Source organism: Salmo salar, chromosome 01, assembly GCF_965601325.2.
Source record: "Salmo salar chromosome 01, fSalSal1, whole genome shotgun sequence".
Taxonomy (NCBI): Eukaryota; Metazoa; Chordata; class Actinopteri; order Salmoniformes; family Salmonidae; genus Salmo; species Salmo salar.
In genome coordinates, this window is record NC_138291.1 from 12,995,494 (window position 1) to 13,020,838 (window position 25,345).

Here is a 25,345-nt window from a genome sequence, read left to right on the forward strand (position 1 = left end):
AACAAACAAACCAGGCCGAGGCAGAACAGACACTTTGCGGCGGACCTCCTCCTGCTCTGCACGGATTTATTCACGCTATATGCGGGCGAGAGGCGTGCGCTGTTGAAAGTAATCTGTTTCCTGTGGAGGTTGGGGGAGGTTGTTCGACGGCCCCCCCGCCCCGCCCCATACACGCCACCCGCACCATGGTGGTGCAGCATGTCGACTGCAGACGACGCTATGACAATGAAACAGGTGTCTCTGCTATCATATTGTACACAAGGCTTTTTGGGTCACCTCTATCAATCCCAAATCCTCGCTGAAAGGTATCGATCACGCTCAAAGAATTAGCAGTGTCAGCCTCCCCTGTGGCCTCAATTTCTGTCGCTCAAGAGTTCAGAGCCGGTATCAGAGCTGGTATCAGAGCTGGTAGCAGAGCTGGTAGCAGAGCTGGTAGCAGAGCTGGTTCAGTCTTTAATATCATTAAAGGTGAAGACTGTTATTTTATCAAATCAATTTTCTGTAATTATTATTACGTGATTAAACTAGTCATGTAAATTTAATTAATGGGCACCATGGAAAATGTTCAGATTACACATTTTCCGAATATAACTATTCAGATATTTTAATATCTAATCAATTAGTCTTTTATTAATGAATTATTACCTTCGTCAGTCTCCTCTGAACATTGTAAATTGTTGGTTATCTGCTTCAACCCAGCCTTTACTATTAATCATCCATATACCAATTGGCTCAATTATTTATTAACTAACTAATTAAACAATTACATAATATACAATACATAAAAACATTATACCATCCCCGGTAGACTAAACAAAAACAGTTTGGTTATAACACGATAGATTCAGAGAGAAGAGAAGGGGGTTTTGGAAGGAAGACTAAGGGACTTTATCGGACCTGGGAAGCAATTCTCACATAAATACATATGCCACTAACGATCGCTCATTCGGAAAAGCAATGCTTTGTATTTACGTGAAGCTGGTGATGTGAGGCTCTGGTTTGCCCTGTCCTTTGTCGAATCTTACGGGTCGTTGTGTGGTCACGTGGTCTGAAAGGTTCATCTCACTCTGGAGATTCGTCCATGTTCGTCAGTGTTCTCGTACTAGATTTGCTACCTTTCCAGCTGCAGTCTAGGACTCACTTCTTCTTGAGTGATCAATAGCTCAGAGTTCATACCATTCCACGTGTAGAGCAAGCTCCCACGTTTCCTGGCCTGTCGGTTGACATTAGAATTAGCCCTTTTAAACGTGAGGACAAGTCCTCCCATTATTTGGAACTTAGGTGACTTTGGGTCACGGGGGCTTTTATAGAAATGTAGAAAAGGGGTTGGTTCATAATTTCCAACCAATGCCTATTCACTTGGGCGTGGCTACTGACTTAGTTCAATTTTACAGGGAAGATGATTTTCTCATTTTAAAAAGTTCAATTTACATAAGTTCGCAAATAGTTTCATCTTTACTCATTCATTTTATACAATAATTAGATGCAAACCTCATAATTGAGGCACCTGTATAAACAGGGTTGTTCACATCTCTGCTAGCCAATTCACTGAAAGGGCTAGTGTCATGACAGCTGGTATCGAGGAAAAACCTGCACTGTTCTTTCCTCTCCTTCTCTTGCTGTTGTGCCACTGTAAAAAAATATTGGCCTAATAAGTGCCAAGAAGAATTACCCTGGCTGTCACACTCTCTGATATAGTAGGCCGACACATCAGCAGAGGATTACAAAATGAGGCCAAAAAGTCCAACAAAGTTACCCTAGAAATTGCCAAGCAATGGTGTCCAAACGAGAATTGGAATGTTGAGCCTCTGTCACAGTATTAAACTGTTAGACTATAAACTGAAATCAAAGTAAGAGGGCCTTCAAAAAGGCAACCAGCGTTGGGCAGGCAAGCCCAAGTGTGTTTTGGGGATGAGGCCAAAGGTTATATTGCTTTCCCACCTTCTTTCCCTCCGTTCACTTTGTTCTTCTCCGTCTTGAGAGTGAGGACAGGTGTCGTGAGCAGGTTGTCTGTCCTCTTGCTGTGCACTGATCAAACTCTCGTTAGTGGAATTTGTTTGATGTTCCCCAACAGTGAGAGTAATGAGTTGGTGGCTGAAGCAGAGTAGAAGTGACAGGGATCTTCTTGATAGTGCCTGAGTACATACAGTATGTCTGTTTCGCAGCCTTCTGTGCTTTCAGTTGCCTAAAGCATACCTTTGACTTTGACTCAGCTGGATGTCAGGCAGGCAGTTAAGAGCAGACTCCTCTGTGGAATTGCATTGGAGCTCATGCAAGCTAATGGAGGCTTTCAGCTATATTACAAATATACAGATGTAGGATCTTAATTTGATTACTATGTTGTTCCTGAGGAAATACAAACTTGGAGTGTATTCAAGGTTTAAAAAGTTTTCTAAAGTTTGTAATTTACAACATAAAAGGTCAGGCTTGATTTCCCCTAATGAAAAATATATCAACCTCTACAAAAACTGTCCAAATAAACATTTAAAATGTCCTGTTGCTGCATGATAATTTCCCTGCTGTAGCGGACTGGCTCAAATTATGACCCTACATCTGTATCAGCACTCCAACACCAGTAAAAGAAAAAACGAAATGACACAAGTTATTACTACATTTGAAGTCTGAAGTTTACATACACCTCAGCCAAATACATTTAAACTCAGTTTTTCACAATTCCTGACATTTCATTAATCCTAGTAAAAATTCCCTGTCAGGATCACCACTTCATTTTATAGAATGTGAAATGTCAAAATAATAGTACAGAGAATGATTTATTTCAGCTTTTATTTCTTTCATCACATTCCCAGTGGGTCAGAAGTTTACATACACTCAGTTAGTATTTGGTAGCATTGCCTTTAAATTGTTTAACTTGGGTCAAACACTTTGAGTAGCCTTCCACAAGCTTCCCACAATAGGTTGGGTGAATTTTGGCCCATTCCTCCTGACAGAGCTGGTGTAACTGAGTCAGGTTTGTAGGCCTCCTTGCTCGCACAAGCTTTTTCAGTTCTGCCCACAATTTTCTATGAGATTGAGGTCAGGGCTTTGTGATGGCCACTCCAATACCTTGACTTTGTTATCCTTAAGCCATTTTGCCACAACTTTGGAAGAAAGCTTGGGATCATTGTCCATTTGGAAGACCTATTTGCGACCAAGCTTTAAACTTCCTGACTGATGTCTTGAGATGTTGCTTCAATATATCCACATAATTTTCCTACCTTGTGATGCCATCTATTTTGTGAAGTGCACCAGTCCCTGCTGCAGCAAAGCACACCCACAACATGATGCTGCCACCTCCGTGCTTCACGGTTGGGATGGTGTTCTTCGGCTTGCAAGCATCCCCCTTTTTCCTCCAAACATAATGATGGTCATTATGGCCAAACAGTTCTATTTTTGTTTCATCAGATCAGAGGACATTTCTCCAAAAAGTATGATCTTTGTTCCCATGTGCAGTTGCAATCCGTAGTCAGTTTTTTTATGGCGATTTTGTGGCAGTTGCTTCTTCCTTGCTGAGCGGCCTTTCAGGTTATGTCGATATAGGACTCGTTTTACTGTGGATATAGATACTTTGTACCTGTTTCCTCCAGCAACTTCACAAGGTCCTTTGCTGTTGTTCTGGGATTGATTTTCACTTTTCGCACCAAAGTACATTATTCTCTAGGAGTGTCACAACTGTCTTCGTCTTCAGAAGAAATAGAAAAGTCCTCATCTGACAAAGTAGACCAATACGCAGCGGAGGTCATGTTCATCTTTGAGTTTAATTAATCGCTAACGTGAACACTATACAAAAACAATAAACAACGACAGTGCAACAGTTTTGCAGGCTATACAAAAACGCAGTGCAAAAACAATTCCCCACAAACACACAGACAAACACACCCAACTAATATAGGACTTCCAATCAAATGCAACAACACACAGCTGCCTTCAATTGGAAGTCCACCCCAATTAACTCTACATAGAAACAGACTACCTAGAATAAACATAGAATACAGGAATCTCAAACAGTGCCCAAAAAACCCCGAAATACTTAAATCAAATGCTCTTACTACAAAAACACCACCCCGAACCACATAAACCAAATATCCTCTGCCACGTCCTGACCAAACTACAATGACAATTAACCCTTATACTGGCCAGGACGTGACAAGGAGACAGAACACGTCTCCTTCCTGAGCGGTATGACGGCTGCGTGGTCCCATGGTGTTTATACTTGCGTACTATTATTTGTACAGAATGTGGTACCTTCAGGCATCTGGAAATTGCACCCAAGGATGGACCAGACTTGTGGAGGTCTAATATTTTTTTCTGAGGTCTTGGCTGATTTCTTTTGATTTTCCCATGATGTCAAGCAAAGAGGCACTGAGCTTGAAGGTAGGCCTTGAAATACATCCACAGGTACACCTCCAAAGCCTTTAAGAAGCTTCTGAAGCCATAACATCCTTTTCTGGAATTTTCCAAGCTGTTTAAAGGCACAGTCAACTTAGTGTATGTAAACGTTTACCCACTGGAATTGTGATACATTGAATTATAAGTGAAATAATCTGTCTGTAAACAATTGTTGGAAAAATTACTTGTGTTATTGACAAAGTAGATGTCCTAACCGACTTGCCAAAACTATAGTTTGTTTACAAGAAATGTGTGGAGAGGTTAAAAAACTAGGTTCAATGACTCCAACCTGAGTGTATGTAAACTTCCGATTTCAACTGTATCTGAAAATGCATGATCAATGATGTTTACTGATCATGAAAAGCATCCAGCTATTTGCTGTATAACTCTGATGATAGAGGTAAATGTGTGCAACTGTTTTCCATGGAATAATAGGAAATTATTAGTTTGGACTACTCTTCAAGAAGTGATCATATTACAACCAAATAGTTGTAACATTTATTTGACAATCCCTTGAAAACAGCATGCAGTTGTCAATGGTTTTAGCAGAGCTGGGGGTCTCCCTGACCCACAGCAAGCAAATCGAACGTTCTGCACCTTACTGTGACGTTTATTGATAACAACATATCAATATTTTTTGGGTGTTGGACATGTTGGTCAATAATGTCAAAATGGGATCGATCACAGTAGGATATTTAACATACGTATCATCAACTCCCTGATTGAAATGGTGAATAAACTAGGCTAATTGCAGTATTTAGCTTACAAGGACAACTCTATTCAGACAACCTGGCTCATCATACTACTTAGCCTCAAGGACACCACTACGGGAAGAGAAGAAATCATCTATCACAACAAGCCTATTCACATTATTTAATATTTTACACTGCACACTCATTGTTATTGGAGAGTGGTTCTTGGAATGGAGTGACATTCTGTGAAAGTGATAGGCCTACAGTCTCCACCTGGCTTTGTCGACCGGATAGTGTTTATGTACGTCCTCTGTATTTCCTTATGAGATAATTCACTTCTGAGAAGAAATGGTGTTTTGCAGCAGCAATAAATGTCTATTAAAGCCATCTAATAAAATTCAAGCAGGTCTTCAAGGAGAATAGCAAACGGGGCCGTCATAATTGCAAACCGAAGCTAAGCTCCAAAAAAAACCACAAAGGCATGACTATAGTACCTTATAAGGTCATAATGGAATGGCTTTGGCAAGCATTTTCCACTGGCGGCTGCAGCTGCCAGACGATCTTTGTGCAAAGTAGAAAAAGGTCACAGCGGTTACAGCAATCATAGAAATATAATGAATAGAAAGGGTGTCTCCATTCAAGTCAATGATGGGATAATGGGTGAACTGGCAGCCATTTTGTGTGTACCCTTGCCAGGAAGTATAATCAGGAAGTTTACCCTTCAATCTGTGCTGTGATTTGTTGAGTCAACTCAACTGGCATTACAAAATATACATTCCATTGCATGAACCACATCAGTTAAAATTATTTTTCATGAACATTCTGCATAACCATGGCAATCCAGCATCAGTTGATAGAACATTCCAAAATACCATGGACATTATTGCTTCACAATACCAGACAGCAATTGCAAGTGTACCCATGACTTTAGACAAAATTGCCAGGGTTGGAGCTTCCAAGTCCGTTCTATTCATTCTATATCGAGGTCAGCAATCACATACTTCAGAAGCCGAGCTTTCTATTAATCTCTAAACGGCCATTTAATGTCCAATTGAGCTACAAAGCACTGAGAAAAAATACAGCCATGAAATCCTGGAGGCCTAAATGGATTGTGTAAGCGTCTAGATCAGGGGTTAAACATACTTGCGAGCCCATCCAAACCAGCCCGCAGGGGTTTGAGTATAACAGTTACACAAAACAATTGCAGAATTGTTCAATTGACATTAAAATGAATTAAATCAAATTGAAATTGTAGAAATGTTAATGGACATACATTTATAGTCTCTTTACTCTGTCCAGATTGATAACAGTCTTTTATAGTCTCTTCACTCTGTCCAGCATGGTAACAGTCTTTTATAGTTGTCACACCCTGATCTTTCACCTGTCATTGTGCTTGTCTCCACACCCTCCAGGTGTCGCCCATCTTCCCCATTATCCCCGGTGTACAGTCGTGGCCAAAAGTGTTGAGAATGAGACAAATATTAATTTCCACAAAGTTTGCTGCTTCAGTGTCTTTAGATATTTTTGTCAGATGTTACTATGGAATACTGAAGTATAATTACAATTTTTCAAGTATCAAAGGCTTTTATTGACAATTACATGAAGTTGATGCAAAGAGTCAATATTTGCAGTGTTGATCCTTCTTTTTCAAGACCTCTGCAATCCACCCTGGCATGCTGTCAATTAACTTCTGGGCCGCATCCTGACTGATGGCAGCCCATTCTTGCATAATCAATGCTTGGAGTTTGTCAGAATTTGTGGGTTTTTGTTTCTCCACCCGCCTCTTGAGGAGTGACCACAAGTTCTCAATGGGATTAAGGTCTGAGGAGTTTCCTCGCCATGGACCCAAAATATCGATGTTTTGTTCCCTGAGCCACTTAGTTATCACTTTTGCCTTATGGCAAAGTGACCCGTCCTGCTGGAAAAGGCATTGTTCGTCACCAAACTGTTTCTGGATGGTTGGGAGAAGTTGCTCTCGGAGGATGTGTTGGTACCATTCTTTATTCACGGCTGTGTTCTTAGGCAAAATTGTGAGTGAGCCCACTCCCTTGGCTGAGAAGCAACCCCACACATGAATGGTCTCAGGATGATTTACTGTTGGCATGACACAGGACTGATGGTAGCGCTCACCTTGTCTTTTCCGGAGAAGCTTTTTTCCGGATGCCCCAAACAATCGGAAAGGGGATTCATCAGAGAAAATCACTTTACCCCAGTCCTCAGCAGTCCAATCCCTGTACCTTTTGCAGAATATCAGTCTGTCCCTGATGTTTTTCCTGGAGAGAAGTGGCTTCTTTGTTGCCCTTCTTTACACCAGGCCATCCTCCAAAAGTCTTCACCTCACTGTGCGTGGAGATGCACTCACACCTGCCTGCTGCCATTCCTGAGCAAGCTCTGTACTGGTGGTGCCCCGATCCCGCAGCTGAATCAACTTTAGGAGACGGTCCTGGCGCTTGCTGGACTTTCTTGGGCACCCTGAAGCTTTCTTTAAAACAATTGAACCGCTCTCCTTGAAGTTCTTGATGATCCAATAAATGGTTGATTTAGGTGCAATCTTACTGGCAGCAATATCCTTGCCTGTGAAGCCTTTTTTGTGCAAAGAAATGATGACAGCATGTGTTTCCTTGCAGGTAACCATGATTGACAGAGGAAGAACAATGATTCCAAGCACCACCCTCCTTTTGAAGCTTCCAGTCTGTATTTCGAACTCAATCAGCATGACAGAGTGATCTCCAGCCTTGTCCTCATCAACACTCACACCTGTGTTAACGAGAGAATCACTGACATGATGTCAGCTGGTCCTTTTGTGGCAGGGCTGACATGCAGTGGAAATGTTTTTGGGGGATTCAGTTCATTTGCATGGCAAAGATGGACTTTGCAATTAATTGCAATTCATCTGATCACTCTTCATAACATTCTGGAGTATATGCAAATTGCCATCATACAAACTGAGGCTGCAGACTTTGTGAAAATTAATATTTGTGTCATTCTAAAAACTTTTGGCCACGACTGTACTTATACCTGTGTTTTCTGTTTGTTTGTTGCCAGTTCGTCTTGTTTGTCAAGCTTACCAGTGTTTGTCCTGTCAGCTCCTGTCTTTCCCCAGCCTCTCTTTTTCTCATCCTCCTGTTTTTTTACCTTGACCCTGTACCCGCCCGCCTGACCACTCTGCCTGACCCTGAGCCTGCCTGCCGTCCTGTACCTTGCTCCTACACTGGATTATCGACACCTGCCTGCCTTGACTTGTCGTTTGCCTGCCCCTGTTGTTACAATAAACATTGTTACTTCACACAGTCAGCACTTGGGTCTTACCTTGATACCTGATAATAGTCTCTTTACTCTGTCCAACTTTTTTTTTACCAGGTAAGTTGACTGAACGCATTCTCATTTACAGCAGCGACCTGGGGAATAGTTACAGGGGAGTGGAGGGGGGATGAATGAGCCAATTGTAAGCTGGGGATGATTAGGTGACCGTGATGCAGTGAGGGCCAGATTGGGAATTTAGCCAGGACACAGGGTTAACACCCCTACTCTTACGATAAGTGCCATGGGATCTTTAGTGACCACAGAGAGTCAGGACACCATAACAGTCATTTATAGTCTCTTTACTCTGTCCAGCTTGATAACAGTCATTTATAGTCTCTTCTCTCTGTCCAGTATGATAACAGTCATTTATAGTCTCTTCTCTCTGTCCAGCTTGATAACAGTCATTTATAGTCTCTTCTCTCTGTCCAGATTGATAACAGTCATTTATAGTCTCTTCTCTCTGTCCAGATTGATAACAGGCATTTATAGTCTCTTCACTCTGTCCAGTGTGATAACAGTCATTTATAGTCTCTTCACTCTGTCCAGTGTGATAACAGTCCTTTATAGTCTCTCTACTCTGTCCAGCTTGATAACAGTCATTTATAGTCTCTTCACTCTGTCCAGTGTGATAACAGTCATTTATAGTCTCTTTACTCTGTCCAGCATGTATTGCCTCTACTCTGTCCAGCATGTATTGCCTCTACTCTGTCCAGCATGTATTGCCTCTACTCTGTCCAGCTTGACAACAGTTACTGAAATGAAAGCTAGACCGTCAGGGACCATCACAATTTCCAAAAGAGAAGGATTTTTTTTGTTAATGCAATTAAGACGAGTAGAAAATATAACACATTTTTTGTGCGGCCCTCCGGACCTCTGTGAAGACTGAATGCGACCTGCGGGGCTAACGTTTGACACCACTGATCAAGATGGTCTAGCCTATTTTCAAAACAAATTAATGGTTAAATGTTGCTCTTTCAAATTCAAAAAGGGGGCCAATACGAAACAAAAGGTCCGAGAAAATATCCATAACAATTTTGTGTCACCCGGTCAAGGACCTCCAGCCCCAGTGATTGATCAATATAGGCACTATCCTGAATATAGTTTATTATTATTCAACATCATTTTAACCACAACTACAGTGTCAATTTGATCTCTCAGGTGAATACAGGGCTCAGGTATCAATTTGATCTCTCAGGTGAAATGTTCTACGAGGGGCCTTCCTCTTTTGAGGCGTGTTTATCTGCTTACGTGTGTGTGTGTGTGCATGTGTGTTTCTCTTGTTCTCAACAAGCCACTGAATTGAAGAGTTAGGCTAGGCCACAAAGAAAGAATATCAGAAACGTAATCATGGCCAAGACAAAAATACGGTTCAGGTGTTTTTGTTCTCCCTCCAAATCAATGGTATCTTTTGTCATGAATAAGACTCTAACACTGAGTCCCGAATAAGACTCTTAACACTAAACATAACAGTTTTTTTCTCTTTCTCACACAGAAGGCGACGACCTCCAACCAGAATACAAATGGACTTTTTCTTTAAGCGCAAGGATGAATCACAGAGAAAAGGAACAGTGCAGTGCCTGGGTATTGATTCAGTTTCTATGGCCACAAATACTTTACAGTATAATACGCCTATGCTTCAAGCCCATTCCTTTTTAAGGCTCCAAATGGCCTTGCCGTTATCGACAAATCACTGCAATCTCTGGTGGAGCGATATGTCAGTGACCAACAGGGAAAAGAGCAGTACCAACATACCAGCCAACCCTCCCACAAATGTAGTAGTAATAGTTTTCCCCCAGGATTTAGGCTAAAGTCTAGGCGGTATTCTGGTTCTCTTCAGCCACTGATTCTCTTGAAAGATGTCGAAAATGTTTGGGGCTAAAATTGGCCTCTTCCTGAAAGTGCTTGATGGGGGATTTGTTTATGACCTTCAGCGAGAGGAGGAAGTCAATGAAGGTTCTCATCCTCACTTCAGCGGCACGGGCAACTTGACAGAGGGGCAGCAGGCCAACTCCCAGTATTTGCTGTTGTCATCATAACTAAAGTGCTGCGCGCTGTTTATCGTTTAATTAAGTGCTGCATACATATTACGAGGCAATCACTGCAAGTAACCTATTGGCTCCAATGGGAAGAAACCAAAGTGTTTCAAACTATGCAAGATAAGAAATTCTGACGCACCCGAGGAAAGATTGTAAAACCGTTCTGTGAATGTAAGAGGTGTGCTGACACGTCAGTGTAAACAATGCTGATCAACCCATAACAAACTTACTTAATTGCACACAATGCCCATACCATCTACAAGGGAAAAGTGGATCACTATAGCCAGCTGGTATGAAGCATATAGCCTACAGTTACATCTCAGGGCTAAGGCCTAGCCTTTTCAATTGGTCTGTTTTTTCACAAAACACTGACAGGGCTGTTTGTCTAAATGTCCCACTATAATCTACTTCCTGGCTCTGAAGATGGGTTTATTTGACCTATCAATAGTACCTGTCAATTAGAACTGATGGAGTTATTACATTCTAGTACTGATACATCTTCATGCCCCAGATGGACAGAAGTGATCTGGGGGAGCCTGACTGTCTTTTGAAATGACTCATTCAGTAGTTTAGAGATGGAGTGCAAGGTACACACTGACATACAATGGCATGCAATGCCTGCTAATAGATTCATAGAGAAGGCTGGATACATACAGTGGGGGGAAAAAGTATTTTATTCCCTGCTGATTTTGTACTTTTGTCCACTGACAAAGAAATGATCAGTCTATAATTTTAATGGTAGGTGTATTTGAACAGTGAGAGACAAAATAACAACAACAAAATCCAGAAAAACGCATGTCAAATATGTTATAAATTGATTTGCATTTTAATGAGGGAAATAAGTATTTGACCCCCTTTCAATCAGAAAGATTTCTGGCTCCCAGGTGTCTTTTATACAGGTAACAAGCTGAGATTAGGAGCACACTCTTAAAGGGAGGTGCTCCTAACCGCAGCTTGTTACCTGTAAAAAAGATACCTGTCCACAGAAGCAATCAGTCAATCAGATTCCAAACTCTCCACCATGGCCAAGACCAAAGAGCTCTCCAAGGATGTCAGGGACAAGATTGTGGACCTACACAAGGCTGGAATGGGCTACAAGACCATCGCCAAGCAGCTTGGTGAGAAGGTGACAACATATGGTGTGATTATTCGCAAATGGAAGAAACACAAAAGAACAGTCAATATCCCTCGGCCTGGGGCTCCATGCAAGATCTCACCTCGTGGGGTTGCAATGATCATGAGAACGGTGAGGAATCAGCCCAGAACTATATGGGAGGATCTTGTCAATGATCTCAAGGCAGCTGGGACCATAGTCACCAAGAAAACAATTGGTAACACACTACGCCGTGAAGGACTGAAATCCTGCAGCGCCCGCAAGGTCCCCCTGCTCAAGAATACATATACATGCCCGTCTAAAGTTTGCCAATGAACATCTGAATGATTCAGAGGACAACTGGTGAAAGTGTTGTGGTCAGATGAGACCAAAATGGAGCTCTTTGGCATCAACTCAACTCGCCGTGTTTGGAGGAGGAGGAATGCTGCCTATGACCCCAAGAACACCATCTCCATCGTCAAACATGGAGGTGGAAACATTATGCTTTGGGGGTGTTTTTCTGCTAAGGGGACAGGACAACTTCACCGCATCATTTGACAGGGCCATGTACTGTCAAATCTTGGGTGAGAACCTCCTTCCCTCAGCCAGGGCATTGTAAATGGGTCGGGGATTGGTATTCCAGCATGACAATGACCCAAAACACATGGCCAAGGCAACAAAGGAGTGGCTCAAGAAGAAGCACATTAAGGTCCTGGAGTGGCCTAGCCAGTCTCCAGACCTTAATCCCATAGAAAATCTGTGGAGGGAGCTGAAGGTTCGAGTTGCCAAACGTCAGCCTCGAAACCTGAATGACTTGGAGAAGATCAGCAATGAGGAGTGGGACAAAATCCCTCCTGAGATGTGTGCAAACCTGGTGGCCAACTACAAGAAACGTCTGACCTCTGTGATTGCCAACAAGGGTTTTGCCACCAAGTACTAAGTCATGTTTTGCAGAGGGGTCAAATACTTATTTCCCTCATTAAAATGCAAATCATTTTATAAAATGTTTTACATGCGTTTTTCTGGATTTTTTTGTTGTTATTCTGTCTCTCACTGTTCAAATAAACCTACCATTAAAATGATAGACTGATCATTTCTTTGTAAGTGGGCAAATGTACAAAATCAGCAGGGGATCAAATACTTTTTTCCCCCACTGTACATACGAGAGAGTCTGAAAGGGTGTGTCACGACTTCCACCGGAGTCGGTCCCTCTCCTTGTTCAAGCGGCGTTCGGCGGTCGACTTCACCGGCCTTCTAGCCATCGCCGATCCACTTTTCATTTTCCATTTGTTTTGTCTTTGTTTTCTAGACACCTGGTTTCAATTCCCCCATTACATGTTCATTATTTAACCCTCTGGTGTCCCCCATGTTTGTGTGCGTTTTTGTTCTTGTCACGCCCTGACCTGAGAGAGACGTTTTATTTCTCTATTTTGTTAGGTCAGGGTGTGGGGTGGGCAGTCTATGTGGTATATTTCTATGTTGTCTTTTTCTTTATTGGCCTAGTATGGTTTCCAATCAGAGGCAGCTGTCATTCGTTGTCACTGATTGGGAATCATACTTAGGCAGCCCTTTTTCCCCACTTTCAGTTGTGGGATCTTGTTTTTGTACAGCTCAGTTAGCCTGCAGAACGTGACGTTCGTTTTCCGTTGTTTATTGTTTTGTTTTAGTGTTCTGAGTTAAATAAAGAAATATCATGAGCACTTACAACGCTGCGCTTTGGTCTACTCCTTTCAAAGACGATTGTCACAGAAGATCCCACCACAATATGACCAAGCAGCGTGGTATGGGCCAGTGGACTTTTGAGGAGATTAGGAGGAGTATATCCTGGACTTTGGAAGGAATAGTAGCAGGAGACAAGAGCCTACCAGGGAAGCAGGTGGAAGCAGCGAGGGAGGGACAGCTACGAAGTCGGGAAGGAAGGCCACAGAAACCCCAAGATGTTTTTTTTGGGGGGGGGGCACATGGTGCAGACGGCGAAGCCGAGGAGGGAACCAGAGCCAATCCAGGAGAAGAGAGATATGGGAGAGTTGTTGAGTTGGTGGAGGATGCACGGATTTTCCCCAAAGGAACGTGTTATCAGTTTGGTGCCACCTGAGTCAGCTCCCAGTGATAATCCATGGTCCGAAGCCTCCAGTGATGATCCATGGCACGAAGCCTCCAGTGATGATCCATGGCCCGGAGCCTATAGTGATGATCCATGGCACGAAGCCTCCAGTGATAGTCCATGGCAAGAAGCCTGTAGGGATGATCCATGGCCTGGAGCTTGTAGGGATGATCCATGGCATGAAGCCTCCAGTGATAATCTGTGGTACCGGTATTTTTCCCGCACCGTAGTATTGTGTTTATACTGGTGGTATCTTGTATTAAATACCTTGTCCACGCATCTCAGCTCTCCTGCGCCTGACTCCTTTCACCAGTTACCCACAGCCTTGACAGGGTGGCTGTGAGGGTGTCAACGAGGTGCAGCTCCTGTCCTGCATCCTAAGATACAGGTTCATCTTCGGAGTGCTTACCTGCATTTTTTTTTGCACTAGCTGAAGAAATTTCTGAAAAAAGCACACACCAGGCAATAATATTAACAAAAATACAAAATCATTTTCGCTCTTTGAAAGAGAAACTCTTTCAAATGGAATGAATGTCTAGCCAGTGCCTTTTCTCCTTTTATCTTCCTCTCATTCTTCCTCTTACTCCTTTGAGGGTCAATTTCCAGGCTGCTGAATAATCCCTTGCTATATGCATTTATTTTGCTACTGTAGCATGTTTGAATTCCTGCCAAACATAGGCCCATGTAACGGCAAAGGAATAGAGAGAGTAATTTCAGGAGGCCAGTGACTGGTTACACCTTCATTCGATTATCCCATTCATCCTACCAACTGTTACCTGATGGCAGAGAGTGTGGGGTAATGTGTCTATAAGACTATGCATGACAGTGCAGAACAAAGCACAATGCAATCACAAAGCTGAACTTTTAGCACCACTTCAGTGGATTTTGTTATGATGGCATGAGAGGCATTTTGATATGCCTAGTAGGTAGTAGCTAGTCTGTCCTGACTTCAGAGTCTGGAATGGCTCTTTGATGTTGTCAGCACAATGCGTATATAATGAAGGGGGCTGTGCTTTTACTTGTTGGCTGTCCTCTGTGTCTTTCTTACAAAAAAAATCCACAAGCACAGCCACACACAGCCCCGAGCACTCTCTCCTTCCGTTACAACTGTTGTGACAAGATGGAGTACAGCTACAACCGAAAGTTACTTTTTGTAGCAGGTTAGGAGAGCATTTTAACTAAACCTAACCCTTTTCCTAACCTCAGCCTAATTCTCCTAACTAGCCACATTAATTATCCTAACCTGCTTGGTAGGTTCTCCTAACCTGCTACGTACATTCTCCTAACCTGCTTTGTTAGTTCTCCTAAACTGCTTGGTAGGTTCTCCTAGCCTGCTACGAAAAAGTCACTTCGGGTCAGCTGTACCACCTAGTCAAAACCCATTACGACGGTTGGATTTTCAAATACAAACAATGAGAGGTCTCAACTCCCGAGCTGTAGAACCTTTTGAGGATCTGAGAACCCATGCAAAATCGTTTCAGTCTCCTGAGGGGGAATAGGTTGTCGTGCCCTCTTCACGACTGTCTTGGTGTGCTTGGACCATGTTAGTTTGTTGGTGATGTGGATGCCAAAGTGATGTGGCACTTGAAGCTCTCAACCTGCTCCACTACAGCCCCGTCGATGAGAATGGGGGCGTGCTTGGTCCTCCTTTTCAGGTAGTCCACAATCATCTCCTTTGTCTTGATCACTTTGAGGGAGAGTTTGTTGTCCTTGCAACACGGGGTCAGGTCTCTGACCTCCTCCCTATAGGCTGTCTCGTTGTTGTCGGTGATCAGGCCTACCACTGTTGTGTCATCGGCAAATGTAATTCTGGTGTTGGAGTTGTGCCTGGCCATGCAGTCATGAGTGAACAGGGAGTACAGGAGGGGACTGAGCACGCACCCCTGAGGGGCCCCCAAGTTGAGGATCAGCATGCGGATGTGTTGTTACCTACCCTTACTACCTGGGGGCGGCCCGTCTGGACGTCCAGGATCCAGTTGCAGAGGGATATGTTGCGTCCCACGGTCCTTAGCTTAGTAATGAGCTTTGAGGTCGCTATGGTGTTAAACACTGAGCTGTGATCAATGAATAGCATTCTCACAGGTGTTCCTTTTGTCCAGGTGTGAAAGGGAAGTGTGATGTGCAATGGAGATTGCATCATCTGTGGATCTGTTGGGGCGGTATGCAAATTGTGGGTCTAGGGTTTCTGGGATAATGGTGTTGTGAGCCATGACCAGCCTTTCAAAGCATTTCATGGCTACAGATGTGAGTGCTACGGGTTGGTAGTCATTTAGGCAGGTTACCTTAGGGAACTGCTTGAAACATATTGGTATTACAGACTCAGTCAGGGACAAGTTGAAAATGTCTGTGAAGACAGGTGCTCCCTCTGCTGTTTCCTGAAGTCCACTATCATCTCTTTTGTTTTGCTGACATTGAGTGAGAGATTTTCCTGACACCACACTCCGAGTGCCCTCACCTCCTCCCTGTAGGCTGTTTCATCGTTGTTGGTAATCAAGCCCACTACAGTTGTGTTGTCTGCAAACTTGATGATTGAGTTGGAGGCATGCATGGCCACGCAGTCGTGGGTGAACAGGGAGTACAGGAGTGGTCTGAGCACACACCCTTGTGGGGCCCCAGTGTTGAGAGTCAGCGAAGTGGAGATGTTGTTTCCTACCTTCACCACCCTGGGGCAGCCTGTCAGGAAGTCCAGGACCCAATTTGCCCAGGGCGGGGTTGAGACCCAGGGCCTCAAGCTTAATGATGAGCTTGGAGGGTACTATGGTGTTAAATGCTGAGCTGTAGTCAATGAGCAGCATTCTTACATAGGTATTCCTTTTGTCCAGATGGGATATGGCAGTGTGCAGTGTGATGGCCATTGCATCGTCTGTGGACCTGTTGGGGTGGTACGCAAACTGAAGTGGGTCTAGGGTGGCCGGTAAGGTGGTGGTGATATGATCCTTGACTAGTCTCTCAAAACACTTAATGATGACAGAAGTGAGTGCTACGTGGCGGTAGTCATTTAGTTCAATTATCTTTGACATCTTCGGTACACGAACATTGCTAGGCATCTTGAAGCAACGGGGAGAACAACAGACTCTGATAGGGAGTGATTGAACATGCCTGTTAACACACCAGCCAGCTGGTCTGCGCATGCTCTGCGGATGCGGCTAGGGATGCCGTCTGGGCCAGCAGCCTTGCATGGGTTAACACGTTTAAATGTTTTACTCACGTCGGCCACGGAGAAGGAGAAGGGGTGCAGTCCTTAGCGGACCGCGACGGTGGCACTGTATTACCCTCAAAGCGGGCAAAGAAAGTGTTAAGTTTGTGTGGAAGCGTGAAGTCGGTGTCCGTGACGTGGCTTGTTATACTTTTGTAGTCCATGATTTCCTGTAGACCCTGCCACATACGTCTCATGTCTGAGTCGTTGAATTGCGAACACCTTGTCCCTGTACCGGCATTTAGCTTTTTTTTGCCTTGCCAAGGGAACATCTACACTGTTTATATTCAACCCTATTCCCAGACCTCTTTCTGTGGTTCAATGCGATGGTTCGAGCTATCAGTTTTGCGCGAATGCCGCCATCCATCCACGGTTTCTGGTTAGGGTAGGTTTTAATAGTCACAGTGGGTGCAACATCTCCAATGCATTTCTTTATAAACTCACTCACTAAGTCAGACTATAGGTCGATGTTGTTCTCTGAGGCTGACCGGAACAAATTCCAGTCCGCGTGATCAAAACATTCTTGAAGCGTGGCTTCCGATTGGTCAGACCAGTGTTGAATGGTTCTCGTCACTGGTACATCCTGTTTAAGTTTCTCCCTATACGACGGTAGGAGCAAGATGGCGTTGTGGTCGTCTTTGCCTAAGGGAGGGCAAGGGAGGGCTTTGTATGCATCGCGGAAGTTAGAGCAGCAGTGATCCAGTGTATTACCCCTGCGCGTAGTGCAATCAATATGCTGATAGATTTTAGGTAGCCTTGTTCTCAAATTTGCTTTGTTAAAATCCCCAGCTACAATGAATGCAGCCTCAGGATATATGGTTTCCAGTTTACATAGAGTCCAGTGAAGTTCTTTAAGGGCTGTCTTGGTGTCTGCTTGAGGGGGAATGTACACAGGTGTGACTATACTGTAACTGACGAGAATTCTCTTGGTAGGTAAAATGGCCGGTATTTGACTGTAAGGAATTCTAGGTCGGATGAGTAGAAGGACTTGAGTTCCTATATGTTGATATGATTACACCATGAGTCGTTAATCATGTGGCATACACCCCCGCCCTTCCATTTCCCAGAGATGTGTTTATCTCTGTCGGCGTGATGCATGGAGAAGCCCGGTGGTTGAACCTATTCTGACAACATATCCTGAGAGAGCCATGAGAGAAATCTCTGATGTCTCTCTGGAAGGCAACCATTGCTCAAATTTCGTCTACCTTGTTGTCAGGAGACTGGACTTTGGCGAGTAGTATACTCAGGAGCGGTGGGCGATGTGCACGTCTACGGAGCCTGATCAGGAGGCCGCTCCTGCAGCACAGTTGTTTTTGATTGGCTACTGGGATTAGATCCATTGTCCTGGGTGGTGGTCCAAACAGAGGTTCCGCTTCGGGAAAGTCGTATTCCTGGTCGTAATGTTGGTAAGTTGATGTTGCTCTTATATCCAATAGTTCTTTCCGGCTGTATGTTATAAGACTTAAGATTTCCTTGGGTAACGATGTAAGAAATATTACATTAAAAAAACAAAATACTGCATAGTTTCCTAAGAACTCGAAGCGAGGTGACCATCTCTGTCGGCGCCATCTTGCTAATCTGCAATGACCAGAGTGCACTCTGGTACTCCAGAGTGAATTTACGAACACACTCTAAGTTAGCTTTTGCTAGCAACAAAAACAACATGATGACTTAAACTTGCCATGGAGTTCTTCATTGTTGACTTCACCGTAAATCCTTTGGTTTTCAGCTCCAGGGCTCTCATGTGTGCATGGGCGCCGCCAGGGCTTTTGGGCCCCATGAAAAGATATCACCACAGGCCACACCAACCCAGCGCAATTGCTGTAACCACACACCTCTAGAACCCAAGCTGTAAATAACTTTACCTTTGCAGGCTTGCAACCCTCTTGTAGTCTTGTATTTACTGTACGATATTTACTGACAATGAGCTGTGAAAATATAACACTGCATACAGTGGAATTCACAATTTGATGCAAGACTGATACCCTCTATAAGAAATGTGCTAAAGGCCATCTTTTACAGTCTAAATGTAATTTTAATGGTAAAATTATTGAATGGAAAATTATCTTAACATTAATGAATAACTTAAAATAAATATAAATTAAATATACATTAACCTCTTCAATTAAAATAAATTAACATTGTCATCTATAGAATGATATAACAAACAAAATAATAAAATCAGCAACAGATTTTTGAACTAAGTATACATACCAACTAGAAAATAAGCAGCTATAAAAGTGGAAATGGAAAATTAGTACATTGTAAATAAAATAGTATATTAATGATGATAGGTTAATAATTTAATTATGAAAACATTTTAGGGCCCCTGTCAGTCACAGGCCCTTAGAATCATACTAATGTCCCCCCATATGGCGCCCCTGTATTTGTGCACATGGGAAAGGCAATAATGATACAAACTAAAACCCTAACACATTTAAGGACTAGCTGAACTCACATTTAACTAAGTTTGACTTTTCACTAAGAACCATTAGCTACACTCCTGCCTCTGTTAAGGGTTTTAAGGGTTTACTCTGAAGACGCGTTCCGTTGCAATGTTGCCATGGAAATGCCACGCTGTGCGAGTTCCTCCTTCCTGCTGTAGCCAGGAAAGCTACATGTGCAGATGTTATGCCTGCTTTTGTTGGTCTATTCTGATAAAAACATGTTGATATAACCATCAACACTGTACTGTCAGCTACTGCAATGAATTGTATTATACACAATGATACTTTTACCACTCTACAGTAACAATGGAACAATACCTTTTTTTTCAGGTGTGCATTTTTTTTAAAGAAAACAAGGCCAGTGTATTCACTATAAACACAACCAGGCACCTGTGCAAGTTTGCACCAGTTTTTTTCAGACGGATATAAGATATATTATCACACTTATTAATCAGTTTGTCATTGAAGCATAATCTATTCCTTATTGAAAATGAAATGCACATATTGTTAATTATCCCAGTGAAAGATTATGCTATCATTCCTGTAGTTGGAATCCTCAATTCTCCACTTTTCCAGAAAAGGTGAAAAATCAACAGTCAAGTGCCTTACGTCATGCAGTAGCCGACTAGGCGCCCATCTAAGTGCCTAAAGAGGACTTATCAGGCAGGTTAACTGACAAAGCTGGTTGTCCACCTAAAGCTGGTTAGAGAGTCAGAGCCTATTGAATCATTCCAATTTAGGGATCTGCTGATTTAAATTTCCTATGTTCTGGGGACTTTCTTCCCCAGTTGGCCCAACTGTTATTATTCTACAGTGCATGGGTAATCTCTCTAAAAGCCCCCTATTTGCTTTTTTTACGGCTTCATTGAGAGGGGTTGGTTGCGGCGGAGAGGAAGAGTCTAAATTAGATGCGGGGAAGGAAGGCGAGTTCTGTCCCTATCAGCAGCAGTGGTCATGGGCCCTCTCTTTAGCCGAGGATTAAAAAGAGGAAGAAGAAGAGTTTCAAAAGCAAGATGAGCGTCAGCCCGATTTCGGCTGAACTGAGAAATGGCTGCTGGTCAAACAGAATGGTATCACAATGTTTCAAAAAGCAGCTGAGGAGGAATGTGCATAGCCGAAGTAGGGATGCAGAAGGTGCTGCAACACTCCCTGGTACTAATGATGTGTTTATGTGCGCTTTCTGTTTTGATCTTTCAGAAAAATCGGCACACTAAGAACGGAGTGAAGGAAAACAACTCTGCCACTACCACCACCAACACCAGGAAGCGAAGGTAGCTTTATCCAGTATGCCTTGATGAATAGCCTGCGTATTTGTCTCCAGCATCTTCGTTTCCATCATTTTGTCCTCATGGTTTGATCTCCAGTTCATTTGCCAGGCCACCTCGATGCCCCAGCATCATTCGCTGTGAGGAAAGCTGCAATTATGACATAATTAAAGTGGAATACCTACAGAATACCTAGAAAAGGATGCCGGGGAGGAGGCTGACTTCTCCGAGGAGCCCAAGAGAGAAGATAGAGGAGACATTGTAGAGGAGGAGACAGTTGCAACATGTTCGTCAATTACCCATGGAGCAACACTGCTATTAGTGTTGGCGATTAGGCTGTCACTGGGGTCTCCAGGGCCAGCAGGTGTAGATGGAACCTTCCTAATCTAAGGTGGTGATGCTATGCTACGAAGTTAATATTATGGCTGTAACACTGGGCGAAAGGGTCCATTTCAGGGGATATCTTTACATGGCACATTTTGATATTCTAGAGCAGGGTTTCTTAAACTTATTCAGCCTGGGACCCAAATGAGAAATTCTGTGTTTTCCTGGGACCCAAGCTTAGGAACATATGCAACTATACGTACATATTGGTACATTTCATTGCCCTCATGCCTAAAACAAATAACAATGAAATAAAATAGCCAAATGAATAGCTAGTCATGTTTATTTCCCCCCATTAAAAACTCTTACATACCTGTCTAGGTTGGAACCGTTGCTGTTAAAATTCAATAAATATTTTTCATTCTGAACCAGCACAAACTGATTGATCACATCACACAGATGCATAACAGAACAGACACACAGGCTGAGTAACAGTAAAGCTGAAAAATGATCAGGCCTACTGTACATCTTACTGTAAAAATGATTGTCGAAAGAAAGTCTAGGTTGGAGCTGTTGCTGTTAAATTAAAATAGAAGTCATAATTTTTATTCTGAACTGGAATAAACTGATTAATCCAGGCTGAATCACATCCGACCTTGATTGGGAGTCCCATAGGGCAGCGCACAATTATCCCAGCGTCGTCCATGTTTGGCCGCGGTAGGCCGTCACTGTAAATAAGAATTTGTTCTTAACTGACTTGCCTAGTTAAATAAAGGTTCAATTTAAATAAATACAAATATTTTTTAAAACAATCACGTGGATATAGACCAGAAAACACACACAGTCCTAATGAGAGGTGTGTGGCTGGTTGAAGTTTTCAACAAGCATGTTATTCTGGGCTCAGTTTTTGACAGTGCAACACTGCTCATCATTGACACTGTTTCTGTACTCGTTTTTTAAGTAATACCAGAGTTGAGAACCCTGACTGACATAGGTATGTGGTGCCAAACTGGACCAGAACATCTACTGCTTTCTCAGTTAGGTAGGAGACTGCTTCCTGCTGTAGATGAGCCACCCAGAACTGTGTGTGTGTTTGCCTCAAAAAGCATCTTGCTTCAATCAGTCTATTCCAGTTCAGAATAAAAATGATGACTTGTATTTTAACAGCAACGGTTCCAACCTAGACTTATTTTCAACAATAAATTCTACAGTAATATGTACAGTAGATCATTTTTCATCTTCATCTGTACTGTTACTTAGGGTTGCACTATCAGTAGCTAGCTAGCTTGCTTTGGCTAAGGTTAGCTATTAGCTGTGTACAAGGCCAGGGGATTGTTTGAAAGAGAAACTCACTTGTACTACTATGAGATAGTACTCCCTTATTTCTGCTTATCATCACCTGTTATAAAATGACAACAATACCTTGCTAGCTGACTTACTTTTCCACTGTTGAAACACTGTTTCCTGAAGCATTCTGCCCTGTTCTGAAAGAATTCCCTGGGTATACCGTCATGCTGTGGATGTTTGGTCAGGACGTGTCGTTATATGGATTTGTTTGTTTTGATTGACTCATTACTAAGCACTTCCCCGCACAAAACACATTGAGGGAGCTCCTCGTTATTTTTCAAAGTTTGTATGAAAGAGACAGAAACTCATCGGTGTATTGGCTTTTCATGACGATTGAGCTCGGTCAGAACTTGTTGCTAGCATGAGTCCATTTGGTGACATCGGTGAATGATGGCGAGTGAGAATGACAAGTCAGTGGCTAACAACACATCATCTGCTGCTGAATGACAGAGCTGCAGCGTGTGTCGCAGAAAAAAGATCTGGTAAACCGCAAAGCACATGGGCATCTCCCGCTCCCACTCTGCAGCTGCCAAACTGAGCAAAGACCACTGCTAAGCAGAGAGCGCACTGAACAGAGACCGCAGTTGCACTTGTCCAAATCAATTCCAGTAATTAATTAAATAATTATACATTTACTCTGACACATCGCGACCAACCATTAACAGGTCCACAACCCACTTTGGGTCGCGACCAATACTTTAAGAAAGGCTGTTCTAGAGAATACAGACCATTTCAAATTATTATTTTGAGTTTTGTGGATTTGCACCATATCCTGAAAAATGTTGAATCAAGAGGTGTCTTTTAGACTTATATGATAATGGGATTACAACAAATACATATATTATTTTACCTTTATTTAACTATTCAAATCAGATGAGAACAAATTCTTATTTACAATGACAGCCTACCCCGGCCAAACCCAGACGATGCTGTGTGCCGCCCTATGGGACTCCCAATCATGGCCTGATTCAAACCAGGGACTGTAGTGACGTCTCTTGCATTGAGATGCAGTGCCTTAGACCACTGTGCCACTCGGGAAACCCATGGACAATTCCTATGGCTGGATATGGATGCCATGGGTCCCATTATGCCGAAATCCAAACAATGCATTCCACAGTAAGAACTACATACCAACGGTCAAGCATGCTGGTGGTAGTGTGATGGTTGGGGATGCTTTGCTACCTCAGGACGTGGACGATTTGACTTAATAGAAGGAAGCATTAATTCTGCTCTGTATCAGAGAATTCCACAGGAGAATAACAGGCCATCTGTCTGTGAGCTTAAGCTGAAAGGCAGCTGGGTCATGCAGCAAGAGAATAATCCAAAACAAACAATCAAATCTACATGAAAATGGCTAAAAAACTAAACATTTGAAGTTTTGGAATGGCCTAGTCAAAGTACAGACCTAATCCCAGTTGAGATGTTGTGGCAGGACTTGAAACAAGCAGTTCAAGCTTGAAAACCCACAAATGTGGCTGAGTTAAGCAGTTCTGCATGGAAGAGTAGGCCAAAATTCCTCCACAGTGACGTGAGAGACTGATCGACAACTACAGGAAGTGTTTGGTTGGAGTCATTGCAGCTAAAGGTGGCACAATCAATTATTGAGTGTAAGGGGACAATTCTTTTTCACACATGGGCAATGGGTGTTGCATAACTTTGTTTATGATATCAATTAAATAAGTATGTAATTGTTGTGTTATTTGTTCACCCAGGTTCCGTTTATCTAATATTAGACTTTGGTTGAACATCCAGTATCATAAATATGCAAAAGTAGAGAACATTAGAAAGGGGGAAAATACTTTTTCACAGCACTGTATGCTTCTCTTGGCTAAGGTCCATATCCGGATCTTGATATGCTTTTTGATATGCTGAAAATAAGGACAATTTTTCTGAAGCATTTCAGAGTTTTCAGCACATGCTCAACAATTTGTCAAATATGAAATCCATATTTTTCTTTCATGCACAAATCATTTTTTGATTACCTCCGGATATCAATCATGGTATGGCCGGATATTGAATCATTAGATATCCTGAGATAGGCCTGTTGAACATCTTATTTTCTCTATATGATGACAAATACTGACAGTAGGCCTACACAGTATATTTTCTCAGCACATACAATGCATATAATCACTGCTTTTCTGCTGTGGAGTTCCAAACTTTCATTTTTGAATTTGCTGCCACAAATGAGTTTATAACGATGTGTGGTTGAACTGACAACTCCAGAAACAAAGAAGTGAGAAGCTGTGTAGAAAATACCTCAAAGATGTTAACACTAAAGTGAGTAGCCAATTTGAGATGTTTTATTTATCTTAGTAACTAGAATAAAGAACGTTAGCTCATTTGGCCAGCAGCCAGTAGGGCTAGCTAGCTAGCGAGGCCTGATACGGGGGTACAAGGTAGCCTAGTTAGCTGGTAGCCTAGTTAGCTAACAAATAACAACACTCCCTTTCAAGCCTCAAGGTGACATCTATAATAATATTTTGAAGATAAATACACAACGCGGAGGATGAGAGGACTAAAAACTAGAGTACTAATGGTCAATAGGGAATTGTAAATAGGAGTTTTCACTTCAACATCTGTTTATAATTTCTGGAATGTCACTCCTGAATTCAGAGCTATGTGTGCTACGTGTGCTACGGTCTGTACATTGAGTCGGGAGCAGGATACTTGTTATTTGGCCATTGGCCCAGTTGTGTTGCAAGGACTTCTGGCTGGTCAACCCCAGGCTAGTGTGGGGGGTTATACATGACATCCTGTTCCTTTGTTCTGTGGAGAAAAGCTGAGGACAGGGGAGACTGAACATCTACATCCCAGCATAACATCTATGATTTGTCCTTCTCAAATAAACCTATTTTTCTCCCCCTGATTTGCTTTGGAGTTTGTGTTATTGAAGAATAACATCAATTGCTAACACATCTAACATTTTAAAAGGTTTTGGCACATTTTGTATTACTGGTTAATATAAGATGACTAAATAACTAAATTAACTAGCTAATTGGAAACTTGGCTAGCTAGCTTGTTCCAGTTAGTTTTCTCGTCATGAATGAAGCAGGTAGAGTAGCTACCTTGTGGTATGGTTATGTGAAATGGCAATATTGTTGTGATTTGAGATCTTCATCAAGTGTGCGCTAATGCTCAATCACCTCAGC

The 25,345-nt window shown here is 42.7% G+C and overlaps 1 protein-coding gene across 1 annotated transcript in view; it reads right to left on the bottom strand.

Moving 5' to 3' along the window:
* LOC106561950 (parkin coregulated gene protein-like) overlaps nt 1-19,207 on the bottom strand; it is a 284,261-nt gene extending 265,054 nt beyond the window's left edge. Inside the window, exons 1-3 of the mRNA XM_014126456.2 lie at nt 19,198-19,207; nt 18,488-18,556; nt 3,877-3,880 (exon numbers count right to left, since the gene is read on the bottom strand). Of these exons, the coding sequence (XP_013981931.1) occupies nt 3,877-3,880; nt 18,488-18,556; nt 19,198-19,207 (83 nt within the window). The remainder of the gene's footprint in view (nt 1-3,876; nt 3,881-18,487; nt 18,557-19,197) is intronic.
* Between the last annotated feature and the right edge of the window lie 6,138 nt (nt 19,208-25,345).